The sequence below is a fragment of the Medicago truncatula genome, chromosome 6 (genome assembly GCF_003473485.1).
Source record: "Medicago truncatula cultivar Jemalong A17 chromosome 6, MtrunA17r5.0-ANR, whole genome shotgun sequence".
Lineage (NCBI taxonomy): Eukaryota > Viridiplantae > Streptophyta > Magnoliopsida > Fabales > Fabaceae > Medicago > Medicago truncatula.
This window is the reverse complement of record NC_053047.1, coordinates 41956202-41979217: the sequence shown is the minus strand read 5'-3', so window position 1 is coordinate 41979217 and position 23016 is coordinate 41956202. Positions and strand designations below refer to the sequence as shown.

Below are 23016 nucleotides of genomic sequence, written 5' to 3'. Positions count from 1 at the left end.
CTTAAGACCATAGTTCATTTTCGGTATAATGTCCCTTCGGAATTAAGAATGTCTTAAAAGCATAGTCCCTTCGATAATATACGTCCCTTCGGAATAAAGAATATTTTTAAGATCATAGTTCCTTTTTTAGAATAATATCCCTTCAGAATTATGAATGATCTTAAGAGTATAGTTCATTTTCAATACTTTCTTCCCTTGAAGAAGTTAAAGGTTAGAGTGGTGTAAAACCATATTTGAGTGATCATAGTATCATATTTGGAGAAATTAAAAATTAGAATGGTGGTAACACCATATTTGAGTGGTCTCAGTACCATAATAGAGTGGTAACATTACCATAAAAAAGTGGTTTAAGTATTAAAGAGTGGTCTTAGTACCATATTTAAGGGTATAAATCTCGAATGGTTTTCTACAATGCAGTAGTTGGGCTTGTTTTATCCTGGAGGCGGCGTGGTTGATGGTATGTCTTGCAAAAATTTTGGCATTGCCATAAAAAGTCTTAAAGAGAGCGATATGGTCGTGACTCAACCTAGTAACAACTTCGATAGATATTCTTTTTCAAAAATAGAATTTGAAAATTCAAATACGACAATTTTAAAATCCAAAAACAACAATTTTAAAATGTTTCCTACTGCTATGTCTATCGAAGAAATTACTTATTAAGCTTCTGTTGTCCCTAAATACAACAAGGATAAACCAAACTATAAAATTACATGCTCTAGCTGAAATGACAAAGTGCTTGTTGTTTTTAAACAACAACACTAAAATCCATCCGAGAACAATATTGATCTTATTTGACATTAAAAGCCGTTTGAACCATTTCATGCCACATGGCTTGTGTACCTTTCATTCATGTTTAGTAGGAATGTGACTTATGTGGTTGCTAAAGAATTTTTAGGCAATTACATAAAAGTATGAACCCTATGTACGTCATTCTTGCTATTGAAAAGCCAACATCTGCAGCGAACCTCTTATTTTGGTGACTATTAAAGAATGGATGGTAATATGCTAATAATTTCTTGGGATGCAATTAGTTGAGATGGATTCGGTTGTTACTTTAGTGCATTGTTCTATACTATTCTAAAATAACCATTTGGAAAAATGCGCAAATTTAATATTCTTAAATTTGGGCCCTTGGTTAATCGGTTAAAGGAATTAGGATGATTTTAGTTCGATAGGGAGTGCTAAAACTTAGAAGTTAGCTACTCAAAAAATAAGAAAGAATTCGAATTTCAGATTTCTACTGAATAAGATAAAGATGATTCAAAAAAAAAAAATTAAGACATGCATTTTTGTGGGAAAAGACTGTCCTTTTATGGTATGTTCAAAATTAAAATTTTCCTTCTATTTTATAAGTTGTGTGATTTTAATATTTGACATATCAAAATTTAGGATAATGATATTTATACCGAAAGAGTTTATCCCGAAATCATCCCGATCTGTGTATATAACTACATATCACCCTTCCGCCTTTATTGCCGCCATTTCTGCTTTTTTCTATTTGACCAAATTATAACTAAAAACAAGTTTCCTGAGAAATTCGTGGTCTATTCTGTCGGGAAGAATAGCACCGCTCCAAAATATATCATGTAAACAAGCGTTTAATTTTAAATTTGAGTAACTTGGACTTAATTTCAAAGTTATATGATTAGACAATTTTATATTTTGTAGTCAAGATGAATGAACTAAAAGTTCATATAAACCAGTGTTTAGAGAATTTGAATCTCTAAACTTAATAAATTATCAGAGAAAAGACGGACACCCACGTGCCCGTCTTTCCGCTCTTTTTATTGCGCTAACGTTTAAAAATTATGAAAGATTTTTTTTTAGGTATTTTATATGTGTGATAGCCTCCAAATTCTCATTCTTTTTTATTGCCTCCTCTATTTTGGTTGCCAAGCTATAGTCCTTTTTAGTAACTAAACTTGTTATTTTCCCTTTTGCATCCATACGTGCAGTTTTACCTCTAGCGGCCAGGTCCGTGCAAACTAATGTTGGGAAATCTTCGTTGTTTCTTTTTTTTTTTTTTAAATTCGGTATCCGATCCCGATTCAAGAATCGACTAATTTAAAAGGACCAATCCCGCCCACTTGTGAGGGTCCCGTTTAAAGCCAGAGCAAGCTCATAAGTTCAACGAAATTAGCATAATAAATCGAACCTGAAACCTTTGGAGGAGGAAATCTTCGTTGCTACTTTTGAACTTGTTGAGATTTTCAACCCTTGGCCCTACTGTCGATACCTCCCCATGGTAATTCACGGTAGATATATGATTTCTTTTTCAATAAAGTGATCCACATCAATTGTATGCATAGCTACCTTACTTCTTGCTTTGTAATTCACGGTGGATATATAATTTTCTTCAATAAAGTAATATACATCAATTGTTTCCGTAGCTGCCTTACTTCTTGCTTTCTGATCCTTTTCAATAGATTTAGCTGAATTTGCCTATTCTCGTAAAATATGCAGCTTCTTTCAGTGATTTGACATTTTTTCTTCGAAATCATTTTTCCCCACTTTTGAAGAACTTGAATCCACAATAATTCAATTGTTTCTACCACATGGAACGCTCATTGGTCCAAATCTCTTGAATTGATTTTTGTTGTTGTTGTTGATGTCGTCAACCTTAACTATCAAAGCCGCCATCTGATCCAACAAAGCTTTTATGGCCGCAGTTAAAGCCGCAATTTTTGTCACCTATTGATCTCCCTGGCTGATCACGTTAGGAAAAGAATAGGAGAAACTTACTCTGATACCAACTAACACAGTCAGACGTGTAATTGCTAGCAAGCGTTAAACCTAGATTGAAAGAAACAAGTTTGCAAACGACAAACTTGTCAAAATATGGTTCTGGAATCCACCAGAATTTGAGAAAAACTATCTAAAATATTATTCAATGAATAAAAGTTTCCTCTTAGGTTACAACTGTTAAGCTTAAATAAGGAAATAACAAAACCCAAAAGGGCCAAAAGTAATAAACTGAAACAAAAACAGAAAAGTGCCAAAATGGAGCTAAAATAAAAATACTATAGAAAATATTATGAAACCCTCCTACATCAATCATTTATAGCAATACGTTGGTCAGAATAATAAAATTCATTATTGAATATGTTCTTTGTTTGGTAAAATGATGAAACTATTTTATGAAGGTATCCAATATGACGCATTCTATTTTTCCTTAATGTGGCATTGTTATGTGTTTGTTACTGTTGAAGATTAATTCATATATCAATCTTAGTTAGTTAGTTTAGTTAGTTGGTTAAGGTGTTAACCCAAATATGGTTATGGTTAGTGGTTAGTAACTAACTAGTGTATAGTCTTATGATTAGTGTAATTGATATCACTCATATCTCTCTCACATTCAATAATAAAGAGTTTTATCATTCCTTTGTAGTTTCCTCTCTAAAGTGTGTGTGTGTGGAGATCACACTGATTTAAGTACAGAATGTTCTGAAGTACCCATAACATTCTAATCTTTCTCTTGATTCTGTATGTGCATGTTCTATCAGTTACTTTACTGGTTTATATTGTTAAATTTGTTCATGTTTTAGAAATCACATGTTATGACTTAGCCGGTGTTAGGTAAAGTCGTGGTGTGAATGCAGCCATTTGTTTAGTGTGAAGCTCAAATAAGTAGCTTATTAACATTGCGGTGAAATCGACATCGAAACGTGAGATTGGTAATTTGGACGCGTAACCAAACTTGCTATTTGGTGTAAATGATATTGCAATGGAAAATCAATGCTTATACACTATTTCATATTATATTTTTTTTACCAAGTGTATGATTGGATTTTAAAACTCATTGCTCGAAAACGATTAATAAAATATAGTACTAGATTCAGGTTGTCATTTTGTAAAATGCTTTCGAAAGAAAATTATTTTTATTCTGATTTTATATTAAAAATGACTATGAATTCTTTTAGTTAAAGCCTTATGAACTATTTTAAAATAAATGAAAAATAAATAAATATTTGCTATTTGAAAAAATTGTAGGTTACATTGTTTATATATATCATTTATGTAATTTTTTAGGGCTTATATCGTTTATGTACCATGTATTGAATCAGTTTTGATAATATTAAACTATACTAAAAAGTTGTTAAATTTATTATTTATTTAACTTAAGTATTTCATTGTATCCTACAATTATCTAAAGTAACAGTAAATATATCATTATAAAATGAAGACAAAGAAGATAATTTAAATAATATTATTTAGCGCGCAATGTTTATTTTAATCACCATCATCAAAGACCATAAAATCTATGAAATTATTAAAGGGAAATAAATACAAACCGAATTCAATTATTGAATGCCAAAACATTGGTTAAATGACATGTCATAGAACATTTTATCATCTGCGATATTTAATTGAATTATAACAAACACATGTGTAATTCCTACACATGGAACATTTTAACATCAGCGATATCTATTTGAATCTTAACAAACACACGTGTAATTCCTACATTGCGGTTTAAGAGAAAGCACATAGTCAATTTTTGCTACACGATGAGAGTCTGCATGACATTCAGGAATTGCTGTAATGATAAAAGAGAATATAAAAATGTTAGTAATTAAAGGGGATAAAAGGTTAGGTAAGAAGTAAAGAAAAAATTGTAAAACAATGAATGATAACTTACCGACAATGTTCATTGCAATGAAAAATAGTGAAAGAAAGTGGATCGTAATATAAACAAACTTAGTGACTTTAGCCATATTTTTCCCTTTTGCATGAAAAAAATAGAAAAGGATTTGATGAATTTATAATGTATAAAGCACACGGTTTCTTTATACAAATTAAATAGTTGTTATAAGATTTAGTAAAATATCTCTTAACTACATAAATTAAATAGTTGTTATAAGACTTAGTAAAATATCTCTTAACTACATTGAAGTGTTACGTTATGTTTGTCCCATGGACAAAATTAAACAGGAGGTCACCTAAAAAAAATTCATTTATATAAAATAATTTTTAATTTACCGTTTTGAGATAGAAAAAGGAAAATTACAAAAAATAGAATAAAATTTTGTAACATGTGACACACTTTCCTGAGATGAGTTTAAATATAGAATCTAATAAAAAATACAAGAAAATAAATTTCAATTTGAAACATTCACAAACATAAAAGTTTTCATATAATAAATATGTGAAATTAACATAATTAAAAAGAGAAATGCTTAATTAAAAGATCGAGAAACTTACTATTATTTCATAGTGTACGAAATTCACTCTAAAGTAACTTATATGCTAGTCGATCCATACATCGATTACCTCATAATAACGTAAATAAACCTTTTTCGGGTTGGGTTCTAAGATGAATCTCTATTTTGTTTGTTGGATTATTTTAATATAAGTTTTTTTATTCATTTATTTTATGAATCCTATTTAATTTTACTGTAACGTAAGACTTTTCTTCTTCCGAGCGAACCAAACTTGAGATAACAGTACTTAGAAAGGCAACATACCTAATATTGGTGAATACCTACCTGAATCAAGAAGTAACTAATAACAGACCACATAATTAGGAAAACGTAAGAGCTCAAGATTTAAATCCACATAGTAACTTTATTCTTTTTAAATCAATCCTTTGTAAGGTAGACGAGATAGGGCTGCCCGTTTGTAGAACTACCAATAGCGAGAATATGTTGATGTCCTTCTAAGATTTAGCTGACGAGGGAACCTCTAGGATATAGCGAATTTAGGAACCCTAATGTCCTTCATTGATTGCAATACGTATGAGAGAGTAAGACCTACATGTACCTCTAGCGCGAAAGTGTATCTTAGATTGACGACCGTAAACACTAACTTGTGTAGAAACTCCAAAGTAAGGTTGCCACTCAATACGTGGAGGAGAATGAACCAGACCTCTGAGGTAAGGCCTCACACGCACAAACCCGTGTGACAGTAGGTGCAACTTGACACCTGATAGGCAGTAAAACTCTACGAACTCATCACTTAGATAGAAGACGTAAAATCTGAATAATGCTTGACCATTAATTAACAACAAAAAATGAATGAAGGAGATTCGAATAATCGTAACCGTCATTAACATCCTGCAATCAAAAAGAGGTTAACTCCTAAACTCTTGCTATGCTGCAAATAGACTAATTTGCAAAACCCCTTTATCTTTTATTTTATTTTATTTTATTTTATTGTTTCCAAAAAAGTAACATGAATTGCCTAGTTGAAATGTCAATCCTTGTGGATACGATACTCTACTTACACTTTATTATTTGGTAAACGATTTGGTAGAATTGCCCAAATCCAACCATCAAATTTTTGACGCCGTTGACGGAGATTGTTGATGTTTTCGACAAAGGCAATTTAAATTACTTAATCGTATATGTTTTTTTTATTACTTTTTTATTTTTTATTTTTTTATTTTCATTATTGTTTTAAAACCAATTTTTAAATATATATATATATAATTCTGATTGATTCTGTCCTACTAATAACTTTGTTTAGTTTTGTTTCATGTGTGATACCAGGCCAAAACAAGTATTCTTCGGTAAGGGAAAGGACAAAACTAAACGAGACCTTCGAAACTTAGTACATACAACTTGCAAGAGAAAGGACGAATCAATCGGAGATCATCTCATTTTAGGACTATTCATCACTGGTGACAGGAAAGACTATTTATAATGGTCCAGTAATGGAAGAAAATTGAACCGAGCGAAACTAAACCGTTACAACAATTTGGTTAAAGCAAACTAAATTGTTAGTGGTTCTTTTTAAACCGAACCGAACAGGTATGGACTTTTGGCGTATTGGTTCTGTTTTTCCAATCAAACCAGAACTACTTTTACAAAAACTTGAACTATAACTTTTCAAATTGCCATTGTCAAATCATATTAAGTTTGTTAAAAAAAAAAAAAACTAAAACCGAACCGAAGATTAGAGCTGCTTGAAAAAAAAAACGAAGCGGAAATAATTGAAGTGTGATTGGCAATTCATGAATGAACTGATCAGTATTTGTTATGTTTAACCGATCGATTTTTGTTATGTTTAATAGTCCTAACGACATTCTTATATGTTATTGGGAAACGCTAATGCCCCCGGGCACTGGTTAAGGATATGAAAAAGGAAATTATATAGTAGTTAATGCATTGAAATTGTGTAATTAATTGATAATAAAGTCAGAAACAGTTTCCTTTTATGGTATGCTTAACCCGTGCCCCGGAGGTACCGGTTAGCAGGACCCTATGTTATTATGAGTAATAATATTTTCAGAACAAGTTATGAATAATTCAATAAGTTCTTAATTCAAATACATTCTCTAATTATCACATTTATTGTTAAGTGAGCAATTTTTGGTTGTGATTGCAATACTGACATAATAAAATGTAAAATAATCATTTGGATGAGGACTAACGCTGGATCAATAAGAACCATTGCGGATTCTGCATTTCCATTATCAGTATTCTTAAACATCTTAGAGATCCCAAAATCAACTATCTTATAGGTGGCTTGCATCCATGGTGTAGGTAGTAGTCCAATCCTTCAATTCAAATACATCATTCATCAAAACATCTTTAAACATTACAAAAGAATATAGTTGCAGAAAAATATTCATGCATGTTAGAATAGTAGCCATGGTTCAAAAGAAAACAGATACGAGATAATATTTTCCATCACTTGGAATGGCTTTAGAGATAATAATGACTCTAGAAAAGAATGTTGTATGTGTGTTTGTATAAAATTATGGCTATCTAGGAAATTTTGGTTATGCATATTTGTGGTTGAAGTAGACAATTTTTTTTTTAAAAAAATCCTAGATATTTCGGTTAATTCATAATCGATTTCAAAAGTAATTTTTTAGCATCCACAAATTCCAAACGCTAAGTAGCGTCAACACTTTAAATACCTTTTAGCATCAATTTTAGCATCCACATTTGTAGATGCTATTTTAGCGTCAGTTGGATTCTAGTGTATAACTTCAAGGCTTTTATTGTCGTCACTTTTTTGAATGCTATGCTGATGCTAAAAGTATTTCTGATTCACAAAGTGTATAATATCTGATTCAGGTCATCATTTCGTAAAACACTTTTGACATAAAAGTATTTTTCTCTGATTTTATGTTAAAAATGACCATGGATTACTTTAGTGAAAGCCTTATAAGCTGTATCAAAATAATAATAAAAATTCATATTCGCTATTTGAAAAAATTGTATGTTACATTGTTTATATATATCATCTATGTACTTTTTTTAGGGGATATGTCGTTTATGTATTGAATCAATTTTGATAGTATTAAATTATACTAAAATTTGTTGAATTTATTATTTATTTAATGTAAGTATTTCATTGTAACCAATAATTATCTTTTTTTTTTTGGTGGCCGGGGTTCGAACCATGGAACTTGCATATATTATGCATTGTTCAAATCAGCTGAGCTATGTTCACAAGGACGTATCCTATAATTATCTAAAGTAACGGTAAGTTTATTATTATGAAATAAAGACAAAGAAGTAAATCAAAATAATATTATTTAGCGCGCTATGTTTATTTTAATTACCATCATTAAAGAGGGTAAAATCTGTGAAATTATTAAAGAAAAACATATACAAAACAAATTAAATTATTGAATGCCGAATCATTAGTTAAATGAAATGTCATGTAACATTTTATCATCAGCGATATTTATTTGAATTATAACAAACACATGTGTAATTCACACATGGAACATTTTATCGTCATCGAAATTTATTGGAATGATAACAACCACATGCTTCATTCCTACATTGCGGTGTCCGAGGAAGCACACACTTAATTTTTGTTACACAATGAGAGTCGTCATGACAAAAAGTTGCTGTAATGATAAAAGAGAAGATATAAATGTTACTAATTAAAGGGGATAAAAGGTTAGGTAATAAGTTAAGAATAAAATTTTAAAATAATAAACAATGACTTACCGGTGGCATCGTTCTTTGCAATGAAAAATAGTGAAAGAAAGTAGATCGCAATATAAACGAACTTAGTGACATTAGCCATATTTTTCTCTTTATCATGAAATAAATAAAAAATAATTTGATAAATTTATAATGTATCAAGCACACGGTTTCTTTACACAAATTAAATAGTTGTTATAAGACATAGTAAAATGTGTCTTAACTACATTGAAGAGTTAAGTTTGTCCCTTTGATAAAATTAGTGAAGAGGTAACATAAAAAAATTCCATTTATGTGAAATAATTTTTATTTTACCCTTTCGAGATAGAAAATGGAAAATTACAAAAATGAAATACAATTTGGGAACATGTGTCACACTTTATTGAGAAAGAGTTTAAATATAGAATCTAATAAAAAATACAAGAAAAATTTCAATTTAAAACATTCATAAACAGATAAGTTATTACATGATAAACATGTGAAATTAACGTAAGCAAAAAGATGAATACTTCATTAAAAGATCGAGAAAACTTACTATTGTTTTATCATAGTGTACAAAATTGACTCTAAAGTAACTTATCTGCTAACCGATCTATACATCGACTACCTCATAATAACGTTAAAAAAAACTATGGACTGTAAAAATGAAATTTAGGTAACTCTGTAGCTTAAACTTCCGTCCCCTCTTCAAGTGTTTCCATCTTTTCATCTACCTATACAACAATGAGTAATTATATGGAAACATGGGAAGTGAGAAATCATATCCAATAAAGTAAAACTAGTACTACCTCCGTCCCTAATATAGGACCCTTTTGAAAAAATAACGGGAATTAAGATAGTGGATATTTGTATTAAATATGTTTGCAATTACTATTGTTTTTACAATTTTATCCTTTAAGAGAGAGAGTTGGTTTATGTTTTCAATATGTTATTTATTGTTGATTGAAGAAAAAGATGTATAATAATAGGGGCATGTATGTAAAGAAATAATTAATGTAGTTGGAAATAGCAAAATGGTCTTATAAAAAGGGACAAAAAAATTCTCAAAAGGGTCTTATAATTAGGGACGGAGGTAGTAATAAACATTAAACATCAATCATCAACATCATGCAAAAGAATGTAAGATCCACCCTAATCATTGATAACTAAATTCAGGAAGTGCACCAGACTGTTTTCTAGTAATAAAGTAGTAAGTAAAATCGTCTATACGGAAATTGTCGTTTTAACTAGGCAACTACCTAAACTTATTAAAACAGTAAATAATGTAAAATGGGAGGGGGAGTTTTCAAGTTTGATTTCATTGCAAAACAGTTAAGTTGATTATTGAAAATTAAAGGTTTTGATTGCAGATTTTAATGGTAATTGTGATTCATTGAATCCTCTCTATTTCTTTGTTGGATTAATTCTCATTAATTATCAGTTATTGGAATAAGGGTTTTCTTAAAGTGGTTAGCTAGTTCGATGGGATCTAACGTCCCTCCATATATATATATATGTCAAGTTGTTCATCTGATCACCCTTAGATCATATGTTCACTACATGATACAAGGTCGTCATGTTGCTCCATATATATTAGAAATTCGTTATGAGATGATGAAAAACCAAGGCTAGTTAGTCAATTTATTGCCTTTGAAGTAATTTCTTGTTTTATCTCCACTGCACTTTTTTGAGATAAGGATTTATCATAATATCTATATATGTATATTTAGTAGTCCAAAAGACAAGGTTTAGCTTGAGTTGTAATGTTACTTTGTTTGTTTTGGTATGTTTGGATAAAAAAAATTGAACTCTAAGGGTGTGTTTGGATGGAGGGTTTAGGAGTGGAAGGGAGGGGGGTTTACTTTTCTTTTTTAAATTACAAATATTATAAAATGATTTTTTGAAATTGAATTAGCAACATGATAAATAATCATATAATACTTCAAATACACTTAGAGTGTGTTTGGATGGGGGAATGTTTTGAGGGAATTCAACTCCTTTGAGGTGCATTTTATTGTTTGGTTCCACCTCAAACAAACATTTTGGAGGGGCTGGATTATTACATATCATTTTCCTCCAACCAACCTTTGCAAAGTCACCTCTTAAAGCATTATACATTCTTTTAATAGAGAAATTAGCTTGTTGAAAAATACTGCCATCAACACTTGAAATAGTCTTTGTTGCACCAAAGACTTTTTTTATTACCCATGGAGCTTGTGCAGACACATCCATGAGTAGCACATTCCTCCCCTTAGTGTAATATTCACGAACCCATTTCACCCATAAAACATCCTTCTTGTTGGCCAAATTCCAAAGAAGTTTACAAATTGCAGTTTGATTCCAAACTTTCAAATCAATTACATTCCACCCACCAGCTGTCTTAGGTAGACATATACGCTCCCAAGCAATAAGAACTCTTTTGGAAGTGCCAGATTTTCCGGTCCAGACAAATACCCTACAAGCTGTTTGAATAAGTTTTAGAACCTTATGAGGAAGCACAAAAACCTGACTCCAATAAGTTTGAACACCAAACAAGACTGATTTGATAAGTTGTAACCTACCAGCATACATAACAACCTAGAAGACCAATTTTCGATTCTACAAATAATCCTCTTCACCAAAGGTTGACACTGAATAACAGATAATTTTTTGGATGACAAGGGGACCCCAAGGTACCGAAAAGGAAGCTCATCTTTGATGAGGTTAAACTTAGTGACAATAGCATCTTGAAAGCTCATGGATACACCTCCCAAATAAATTGAGCTCTTAACCTGATTTGCTTTAAGGCCAAAAGCAGCACTAAACAAGCTAAAAGCTTCAAAAAGTTGTGAGACAGAATCCACATCACCTCTAGAAAATAGCAGCAAATCATCAGCAAAACACACATGAATTAAGTTCAACCTTTTACATCTTGGGTGGAACCGGAAAGCAGCATTATTGATGATGGTAAATGTTTCATCAACTTTAACATTAAGATACCTTTGAATATACATTATCAAAACAGAGTGTTTGGCAATATCTTTATCCGTCTTACGCGAGTTACCTGCCATTATGAAATCATTCTCAAAAGGTCGGTCAAAGAGTAATCTTTGTTGTAACAAAATGGACAACGATATATCGAATCTAAGATTTTAAACTTGTAGTAATCATCCTTCAGTGTTTTGTAATGTCTATGCTCATACTCTACTAAATCAGATTCACGGGTATGTTCAGATTTTCTGTACATAACAGTAGTATGGTTGTTATTATGAGCCCTAATAACCAAAATTTGTACTCCTTCCCTGTTCAGATTGTTTCAGTTGTTGTTGTTGTTGTGGTCGTCAACCTTAGCTGTCAACGCCGCCATCTAATCTGACAGAGCTTTGATGGCTGCAGTTAAAGCCGCGATTTTTGTCACTGGTTGATCTCTCATGGCTGATCACATTAGGAAAAGAACTGGAGAAACCTGCTCTGATACCAACTGACGCAGTCGGAACGTAGGCTAACAAGTGCTAAACCTAGATAGAAAAGAACAAGTTTGCAAGTGACAAACATCTGAAAATAGTGTTATAGAATCCACCAGAAATTTAGAAAACTCTATAAAATATTATTGAATGAATAAAAGTTTCTTCGTAGGCTACAACTGTTAGAAAACTCTATATAAAATATTATTGAATTAATAAAAGTTTCTTCCTAGGCTACAACTGTTAAGCTTAAATAGGAAAATAACAAAACCCTAATGGGCCAAAAATAACAAACAGAAAATTACTAAAACTAAAGCTAAAATAAAAATACTATGGAAACCCTCATACGTCAGCCCCACCACCTCTAAAGAACTCGACCTCTAATAAAGAACTTCTCATGCATGTTGACTCCTCCAATGAACAGGAGACCACCCTCCAAGGTCCCATTGAATGAAATGAAAAGATGGTACGCTTTGGAAAACATAGCAGGTGACATTATATGCCATTGAAGGAATGTAATAGATGCTCTTCCACCGCGAATATCCCACACATCCACATGAGAAACATAAGTAACCCAATAAGTGTGAGGCATTGAATATTCCAACCTAGTTGCCTCTATTCAGATACTTTCTTGTGTGATAGCCTCCAAATTCTCGTTATTTTTTATTGCTTCCTCTATTTTGGTTGCCAAGTTATAGTCCTTTAATTTTTAGCAACTAATTAAACTTGTTATTTTCCCTTTTGCATCCATACGTGTAGTTTTACCTCCTCCACTTTCTTGATTTGTGATCCTTTTCAATAGATTTAACTGAATTGACATGTTCTTGTAAAATCTGCAGCTTCTTCAAGTGATTTGATATTTTCTCTTCGAAATCAGTTTTCTCTATCTTTAAAGAACTTGAATCCTCAACAATTCGATTGTTTCTACCACGTGGAACGCCATCTGATCTGACAAAGCTTTGACGGCCACAGTTAAAGCCGTGATTTTCTTCACTCACTGATCTCCTACTACTAAAAAAATTAAATTTAGTGAGGGAAAACGTAAAATCCCTCTCTAATTCCGTCACTAAATTTTGCGACCAAGAAATTTATGAGGAATTTCATTTTTTCGGTCACTAATTTCCCTCGCTAATTTTGCTTTTTCTAGTAGTGTCCCATGGCTGATTAAGTTAGGAAAAGAACGGGAGAAACCTGCTCTGATACCAACTGACGCAATTAGAAGCGTAGGCTAGCAAGCGCTAAACCTTGATTGAAATAAATAAGTTGGCAAGCGAAAAACTTGTGAAAATAGGAATCCGGAATCCACCAAAAATTGAAAAAAAACTCTCTAAAGTTAGGTTAACACCTTCACTAACTAAACCTACTAACTAAGATTGAAATATGAATTAATCTTCAACAGTAACAAACACACAACAATACCACAATAAAGAAAAAATAGAATGCGTCAGATTGGATACGTTCATAAAATACTTTCATCATTTTACCAAACAAAGAACATATTCAACAATGAATTTTATTATTCTCACCAACATAAGCAATACGTATAGATGATTGATGTAGGAGGGTTTCCATAATATTTTCTAAAATATTTTTATTTTAGCATTTTAGTAATTTCCTTTTTTTGTTTTAGTTTATTATTTTTGGCCCAGTTGGGTTTTGTTATTTTCCTATTTAAACTTAACAGTTGTAGGAGGAAACTTTTTATTTATTGAATAATATTTTAGAAAGTTTTTCTCAATTTTTGGTGGATTCCGGATTCCTATTTTCAATATTAAAATGTTATGGATACTTTAGAGTGGAAACTATAAAAGAATGGTAAAACTTTTTATTAATTTTAACTAAACTCTCTAAAGTATCCATAACATTCTAATATTTCTCTTGATTATGTATGTGCCTGTTCGATCTATTAGTTATTTTACTAGTTTATTGTTTAATTTGTTCTTGTTCATTAGGAATCAATGTTATGACTTAGCCAGTGTTTGGTACAGATGTGGCGTGAATGCAACCATGCGTTTAGTGTGAAGCTAAACTATGTAGCTTATTAACATTCGGTGAATTCGACATCGAAACTATTTGGACGCGTAACCAAACTTGCTATTTTGTGTAAATGATATTGCAATGGAAAATCAATGCTTATACACAATTTCATATTTATTTTTTTACAAAGTGTAAGATTGGAGTTTAAAACTCATGGCTCGAAAACGATTAATAAAATATAGTACTTGATTCAGGTTGTCATTTTGTAAAATGCTTTCGAAAGAAAGTGATTTTTACTGATTTTATATTAAAAATGGCCATGAATTCTTTTAGTAAGCCTTATGAACTGTTTTAAAATAATAAAAAAAGAAATATTATCTATTTGAGAAAATTGTGTGTTACATTGTTTATATATATTAGATTTTTGACCCGTGCTCAGCTCGGGTTTAATGTAAAGGGATTGACATACAGATAATAAAATGCACTATATAATAGGTAATGGTGAAAAAAATAACACGTGATACTCCATAGTAGACAAAATAAAACATTTCATAAAATGTATGAAATTCGAAAATATTATAAAAGAAAATTCGGTAATCCTATCAATAATTCGGGTATATATAACCAAGTTTAGATGGAAATTAGGGTAGCCGAAAAAAAAGTATAAAATAGAAGGTGTCAAACGTGATCATTGATATGCTCATAGTTTCTACAACAAACGTGCAACACCAAATAAGTGTAGAAAATATTTTCTTAAAAAAAAAAAAAATAGCAAGAGGATAGGAATGAAATTGGTGCGATGCATTTTTTTAGATGAAATTTGTTAGGTTAAATAATTGCAACCCTAATAAAGCAAATGAGAGGGAAAAAATTAGGTTTAATAAATAAGGATAAGTTAGAAAATATTTTCTTCAAAAAACGGAAAAAGGCAAGAGGATATGAATGAAATTGGTGCGATGCATTTGTTTTTAGATGGAATTTGTTAGGTTAAATAATGGCAAACCTAATAAACCAAATGAGCGGAAAAAAATTAGGTTAAATTGTTGCAGACCAAACGAAATTAATAAATAAGGATCATTTATATGCATTTTTTTAGGGGATATATCGTTTATATACCATTAATTGTATTGAATCAATTTTGATAATATTAAACTATACTAAAAGTTGTTAAATTTATTATTTATTTAACTTAACTATTTCATTGTAACCTATTTGGGATTGGCCTAGTGGTTGACTTGGGATCTTGGAGTTCGCTCCTCCAGAGATCTCAGGTTCGATTAACTAAAGTAACAATTAACTAAAGTTCGATTAAAAAAGAACTCTTTCATTGTATCCTACAAACAATTAACTAAAGTAACAATAAATATATTAATATAAAATGAAGACAAAGAAGATAATCTTAATAATATTATTTACTGCACAATGTTTTTTAAATTACCATCATCAAAGACCACAAAATCTGTGAAATTATTAAAGGGAAATAAATACAAAACAAATTCAATTATTGAATGCCAACTCATTAGTTAAATGACATGTCATAGAACATTCATAATTATTTGAATTATGACAAACACATGTGTAATTCCTACACATGGAACACTTTATCATCAACGATATTTATTTGAATCATAACAAACACATGCATAATTCCAACATTCCGGTTTCTGAGGAAGCACACAGGTAATTTTACCTACACAATGAGAGTTCGCATGACATTCACGACCTCCTATGATGATAAAAAGAAGGTAAAAATTTTAGTAATTAAAGGGGATAAAAGCTTAGGTAAGAAGTATAAAAAACAATTGTAAAATAATGAAAGATGACTTACCTGCAACGTTCATTGCAAGGAAAAATAGTGAAAGAAAGTGGATTATAATATAACCAAACTTAGTGACTTTAGCCATATTTTTCCTTTTTGCATGAAACAAATAAAGAAGGATTTGATGAATTTATAATGTATAAAGCACATGATTTCTTTATACAAATTAAATAGTTGTTATAAGATTTTGTAAAATATCTCTAACTACATTGAAGTGTTATGTTTGTCCTTTGGACAAAATTAAACAGGAGGTCACATAACAAAATTTCATTTATATGAAATAATTTTTATTTTACCTTTTTGAGATAGCAAAGGGAAAATTACAAAAAATAAAATAAAATTTGGGAATATGTGACACACTTTCCCAATAATAAGTTTAAATATAGAATCTAATAAAAAAATACAAGATTTTTTTTTATCAATTTTAAACATTCACAAACGTATAAGTTTTTTTTTTTTTTTTGAAGAAGTTAAATTGGAATAAATTGCTCAATCAAAACGTTCTTCTTCCTATCACAAGATGTTCCAGGAAAAGAACGAAAGTCACAAACTATTTACAGAAAGATGGAAACAAAAAGCAAAAACAAAAAATAGAGAAAGAAATAGTATACAAACGTATCAGTTATCACATAATAAATATGTGAAATTAACATAATTAAAAAGAGGAATGCTTCATTAAAAGATCGAGGAAACTTACTATTGTTATTTCATAGTGTACGAAATTGACTCAAGTAACTTATATGCTAGCCAATCCATATATCGCCTACCTCATAATAACGTAAATAAAATATCTATGGAATGTAAAAATGAAATTTAATAACCCTGTAGCTTAAAATTTCATCTCCTCTTCAAGTGTTTGCATCTTTTCATCTACCTACACAACAATAAGTATCCACATGGAAACATACGAAGGAGGTTATGGTTCCTAACCAAGTACAAATTTTAAGACAAAAATTTAATTTTTATATTTTTCATATGTTTGTGATGATTCCTGCTGCATAAAATAGGCGTGCTTGTTTGGTTATGGTTCTTTCCTGCAGTCTCTTTAAGGAATGAAGTTGAATATGGAAATACTACATTGCCATGCACTATAAATTTGCAATTAAAGGCTCTTTAGCTATGAAGCCTAGATACATGATATGATACTGATACGATACGGCACTGATATGCCGATAAGGGAAAATTTTAAAATTCAAGATACGATACGGCTGGGATACTTCAATAAAAAAATAAATTTAACTACATATTAAAACTCAAAATACAAAATATGGACTAAAACTCAAAAGCAACAAAAATTGGCGCAAAACCTAGACCAAACAGACATAGAAAAACGATAAGGCACATCAGTGAAATTGCATTCACAAAACAATCAACAATAGCATCGTTTTAAAACAAACAACGACAACAATAGACGTATAAATCTAAGTAATATTAATAATAAAGAAAGCGACGATTAGTCAATTACATATATGATATATCATAAATAGAAAACATCATTACTTAGTCAATTACATATATACCAAATATAATAGAAACATCAGGTAGCTCGCACAAATTAGTTTTCCACCGCCAATCGCTCGTATCCCAGATGTATCTGAAAAGGATTGGAGAATTGTTTTTAAAAAAAGTAACATTTAATCTTCTGATACTCTCCTGATACGTATCGAGAAGTATCGGGCAAGTATCGGTGCATGATACGCAGGGGATATGGTACATCATCCATTTTAAAGTATCTGGGCTTCACAACTCTTTAACAACATGAATTGTTGTGTGTGGAGTGCAGAGAGTTATTATGCATGCTTTATATCCACAGCAAGAAAACTAAATTTGCATGTGCTGAAAATAAGGGCTAGCTATTTGAATATGTCTTCTATATAGATATAGATTTTACGTCAACTAAACTAAATGAAAATAATAGACTTTGCAATGCTTTGATTATCAAAATAGGCATTGTCATTAAAGTTAAAGGTGATTGAATAGGCTGTACTAACATCTTGATTATCTTCAACCTCAATAGAACTAAGATACTCATCAAAAATCTCGTGATCCTTGTTGTTCAAAAGGTTGACAATGATTGGATGGGCCGTAAAAGCATGTAGCCAAAATTTAGGAACAGTCTTGAGAACTTTCCCGCGTTTATCAGTAAGCACCTTCAGAACCATATTTTAATCCCGCCGGAACCAATTATGGACTACACCATTAAAGTATTGTAACAGCCACACTAAACGTATCTAAAAAGTTTAGCATGTGCATTATCTTTAGTACTGGATACATTAAAATTTACAACATAAAGAATTCGAATGAATATTATACACAACAATTCGCGTTCATACATAGAATAATACAACACTATCTATCCAAAATATAGTAAAACACTCTTAAATCCATAAAGAACATCATGCAGAGGGTACAAACGAATCCTTGCTGAATATCCATTCGGCCACAAGCTTGTTACATCCTGCTAGCCAGCCTGCTGATCTGAAACAAATAAGGATTGGGATGAGACATAATGTCTCAGTGGGTTCTACCTAATCCTACGCTATAGGTAACCTCGGGGAAAATCTAGGGTCACCACGTGTCTACAATACAACCTGTCGATTGATTATACGTGTGTGGAATATGCTTACTTAGACGGTCGTGCATACTAGATCCGTCATAGGTTCTTCGTGTCATAACTCATAAGTCTTGTCTTACATTCTACATGTCATGGCGGTCAAGGGAACCTAAGACCGCTACGTCAAGATACGATAAACGTGTCAAGACCTAATCATAAGCTATCCATGACATGATCCTAAACTGGATGATCGGGGAGATACTAAGACCGACGACACCTTAGAACATTTGTTATATGACAAACTTTTCATATTATAAATTCTTTAAGGTTTTTGATAAAATTCAAATGAAGAATGTTATTTGAACATCTCAAAAACAACATTTATAAGAGAGAGAAATAAGTAATTAAAAATAAAAAGGTTGTCGAGATAACATTTCTCAATAAAAATCTACCATGGAAACACACTTTTTTCTTTTACAATTGAGGAAAAAACAAAAACAAGAAAGCACGCCTATGTCTATCAACAATCTACAAAGGAAGACTCTTTTCTTTGTGTGATGGGACAACTACACTTTTTTAGTCTGATGTTTGGATGAAAATAGGTGTTTTATGTGATAGGTTTAGAAGATTATTTGATTTAGGTGAGAATCGATTGGGGACAGTAGCTAAGATGTATGCTTTAGGGTGGACTATCAGGGCTGATGCTTGGAAATGATGACGTCGGTTATTTGTGTGGATGGAGGAGATGTTTGGGGAGTGTAGTGCGATGTTAATCTAATAATTTTGAATTTGGTTGTTGTCTTGAAAAGCAAGAAGAAATAGTTTTCATCAGAGTACACTAGAAGAAACTCATTTTCAATATTCATTCATTCATGAGCGGTTTCACCCATTTTGGTCGTGTAAATTATGTTTTTGAGGTTACTTTTATATATTGGTATGTAACTTTGAGGTTACTTTTATATATTGGTATAACTAATAATACAAAAAAAAATAAAAAATATATCATTATTTATTGAAGTGAGAAAATCAAAAAGAACCATTTTAAAAGGAAGAAATCAAATAAACCCTAAACATTAAATATGAGATAGATTTTCTCATGTTTAATAAAAATTCGACTTCTTCCGGTGCATCCTCCTTATTGTAATTTGAAAATAAATCTCTGAAGCCCTGAATTCAACTTCTCTCGTTTGTTTGTTTACTTCAATTGTTAGGGTTAGAATTTTCTTTCTGATTAAGGCAACTCCAATTGTTGATTTATAAGTTCATTTTTATTTATTTCATTTAAGAGTAAGCAAGAACAGTATACTCTTTTTTCCTCCAAGTCTGTCATTGATAAATTTATAATGTATAAGGTGTAACAACCCGATTTTTAGCTAGATTTATTTTAATTATTTTTATTATGTGTTTTATGTGTTTGTGTGTGATTATTCATCATTAGGTGCATTTTCATTGTTTCTGTGTTAGAAGGGTATTTTGGTCATTTTGTGAGAACAGGTAAATTATAAGTTTTGGTGAGAATTACTTTTGGTGAGTAGTGAGAACCGATGTTTTACTAAGTTACTAGAGTAATATTTAAGGTTTAGTGAATTACCGTTAGAGTGTAGAAACATTCAAGATGTAAATAGAAATGGGTTAAGTCCATTAAGTGGAGGGTTGGGTCCATTAAGGAGACTTGATATAAAAACCTACACTTATGAGAAATTTCCTCATACTTTCATTCATAAGATATTTTTGGAGAGAATAGAGAGAGAAAGTGGGAGAAAGAGGAGAAAAGGGTTAGAGAGAAGAGGACTTGAAGAATCAAGGGTTGGGAGAAGAGCTAGGAGCAAAATTGAAGCCTAAGCTAGAGAGATTAACCTACTAAGGTAAGGGGGTTAGAATTCATCATAATTACTTATTGTAATTTTCAATTATTTGTATGAAAAGTGCTTAATTGGATGAATTGATTAATTGTTCATAAATGATGAAATTCATGCTCTAATTATGATGCCATGTTTAGATGTATGAAGTTATAAATAATTGAATTGTTGTTGGTTGAATTACATGTTCAAAGTATGAAAAATGGGTATATGATGAAAATATGCTCAATTGGTGAATTATGCATTGTTGTTGATAAATTATGATAAGTTTCATGATCAATTGATGTTGTTGTTGTTAAGTCATGTTGTTGATGATAATTCATGGCTTGGGTTTGCATGATTCGTTGGTTGTTGAGAAATGAGATGTTACGCTGTTGGTGTTTTGGTGAAATTTGTGAATTGGTCCAATTGTCAAGTGTTTTCAAGTTTGATTGAGTCTTTTTAGTCATATTGACCTATAAACATGTTCTGGAAACACAATTGGGCAATGAGGGATCAAAATTGGGGATTTTTGGTGAAAAGGGATTCAAACCCATAACAATTTCTGCAAAACTGTGAACGTTCGCTTAGAGGTTCGCTTAAGCGACCTGTAAGCGAGCATTCATACTGATTTTCTGGGTTAGGTCGCTTAAGCAACCAGTTAGCATGCTGGTAAGTGAAGTTTTCTGGTTGCTAGTGGAACTCGTTCGCTTAAGCGAACATGTGGTCGCTTAAGCGAACTGGTGAGCGACCAGTCAGCGACCAGAAAGCGTGCAATGTGGTTTGTTACTGTAATTCGTTCGCTTAATCGAACCAGGTGGTCGCTTAAGCGAACAGGTCCAGTTTTCAGCCACTTTGATCTTTGTTCCAGGTCTTTGGGGGCCAATCCGAGCTTTGTAAAATGATTCTTTAAACATGCTTAACTACTGTTAGTCCTCTAAAACCCACTGGAACAATGATTAGCTTGCCTAAACTTGAAATTCTTCATTTGAGTCTTAACTTGGAAGTTTTTTTTGGGAATTCTAGACTTTTGTCGAAAACAAACTTTTGCAAACATTGGAACTTGTAAGTCGAACGTACAGCTCATATAGACTTAGGTAAAGCTTGTAAAAGTGGTCAAACATCTTAATCATGTAAAAAGTGATATTTCAGGTGGGAATGTGGAAGGTTGTAAAGAGGGATTTTTCATACGAACTTAAGTTGTTCTTGGGTTAATGTCTAATGATCCGGAAGCGACTTAACTTCATGAATACATGATTGATTAAGGTTGTTTGAGAACTTTCAACTTGTCTATGACGTTTTGTCTTGGGATTGTCAAAGTTGGCCGTTTGCCATTTGACACGTTTCGGCCGGAAATGTTTCTTGAACCAATTGTCTTAAGAATTGTGGTGACCATTTTTATATAACTAAGTGAAGTTGTATGAATGAATGATTGTATTGGATATGATGTTTATCATGAGATGTGTATGCTATCTTACTTAGAATGTAAATAATGCTTGAATGGTGAAACTATATGTGATAGTTGATGTTGAATGACATTGTTGATTATTGATAATCATGTTGATGTGTGATGATGAATACTATGAATTGATTGTGTATGGACATGTTTTCTTGATAATGCAAATGTTGTGGAGATAATCAATATAATTGGGTGTTGTCCTATATATTGAGGTGAAAATTGTGGATTGTTGTCGCATTATCGAGTCCTTGTACATGTTCATGAATCATAGTCGTGTTGAGATTGTAGTTGTAAAAGGGTTGAACTCTTTTACTTCGGAGATTATGTAAGACGGGTGTGAAATCTTACATACGATATTTTTGTTGCATCGAAGGTGACGACCTTGAGGTGATTTGGTACCACATGCATGTATGTGTCGATAGGTGCATATCATGACATGAGTTTTATTGATATATGTGATTGATGATTGTGTATGAATAATTGTGTATTGATATTTGTTCATGACACATGTGATTGGTGATTATTGATGTGAGATATTGGGGTTTAATGTAACTATATGTATGAGAATGTTATTATTGATCAAATACATGATGTTTGAATTGAAATATTCATGTTAACTGTTATTTGGATTATAATGATGTAATACTTATCCCCAGTGGTTTTGACCGCCTACCTGTCTGTATGAATGGGTAGACGTTGTGCAAGATTAGTTGCTCGGTGAGTTTTTGTGCTTGGTGTGGATATCGGGAGCTTTCTCCGATATCGGTGTTTAGAGTTTAGTCGGCTCTGATCTAGGCTTCGTTGTGTCGGTCTAGATTATCTTTTACTTTGGATTTTGTTATGATTGGAGATTACCCGTATGTTGGGATTTTTGAGATTCATCTATGTTGATGTAATAATTGATTCATGACATGTATATTTGGATTACTCTGGTTTATACTCCGCTGCGACTGTTGAAGTTTATATACATGTTTATGGTTTTGAATTTTTGTCTGATGGCGTAGCCTCTATTTCTTGAATAAATGTATTGTTCGCATGTTTAATTGTTTTAATAGAAAT

The 23016-nt window shown here is 31.4% G+C and overlaps 1 protein-coding gene and 3 long non-coding RNA genes across 4 annotated transcripts; all 4 read right to left on the bottom strand.

Moving 5' to 3' along the window:
• Window positions 1-7098: 7098 nt before the first annotated feature.
• On the bottom strand, window positions 7099-8983 carry LOC25481199 (uncharacterized). The gene is made up of 3 exons (XR_005646614.1): window positions 8913-8983; window positions 8741-8809; window positions 7099-7498 (listed from the first exon to the last, which is right to left on the bottom strand). It is a non-coding gene; the product is annotated as an uncharacterized lncRNA (long non-coding RNA).
• Window positions 8984-9556: 573 nt separating this feature from the next.
• Window positions 9557-11917, bottom strand: LOC112418143 (uncharacterized). Its single transcript, XM_039827125.1, has 3 exons — window positions 11544-11917; window positions 10953-11424; window positions 9557-9601 (listed from the first exon to the last, which is right to left on the bottom strand). The coding sequence occupies exons 1-3, from the start codon at window positions 11915-11917 to the stop codon at window positions 9557-9559; spliced, it is 891 nt and encodes a 296-aa protein (XP_039683059.1).
• A 3764-nt stretch (window positions 11918-15681) lies between these two features.
• Window positions 15682-17152, bottom strand: LOC25480712 (uncharacterized). Its single transcript, XR_003008411.2, has 3 exons — window positions 16804-17152; window positions 16116-16198; window positions 15682-16013 (listed from the first exon to the last, which is right to left on the bottom strand). It is a non-coding gene; the product is annotated as an uncharacterized lncRNA (long non-coding RNA).
• A 407-nt stretch (window positions 17153-17559) lies between these two features.
• LOC120580894 (uncharacterized) lies at window positions 17560-20503 on the bottom strand. The gene is made up of 2 exons (XR_005646658.1): window positions 19698-20503; window positions 17560-18584 (listed from the first exon to the last, which is right to left on the bottom strand). It is a non-coding gene; the product is annotated as an uncharacterized lncRNA (long non-coding RNA).
• Window positions 20504-23016: the final 2513 nt, after the last annotated feature.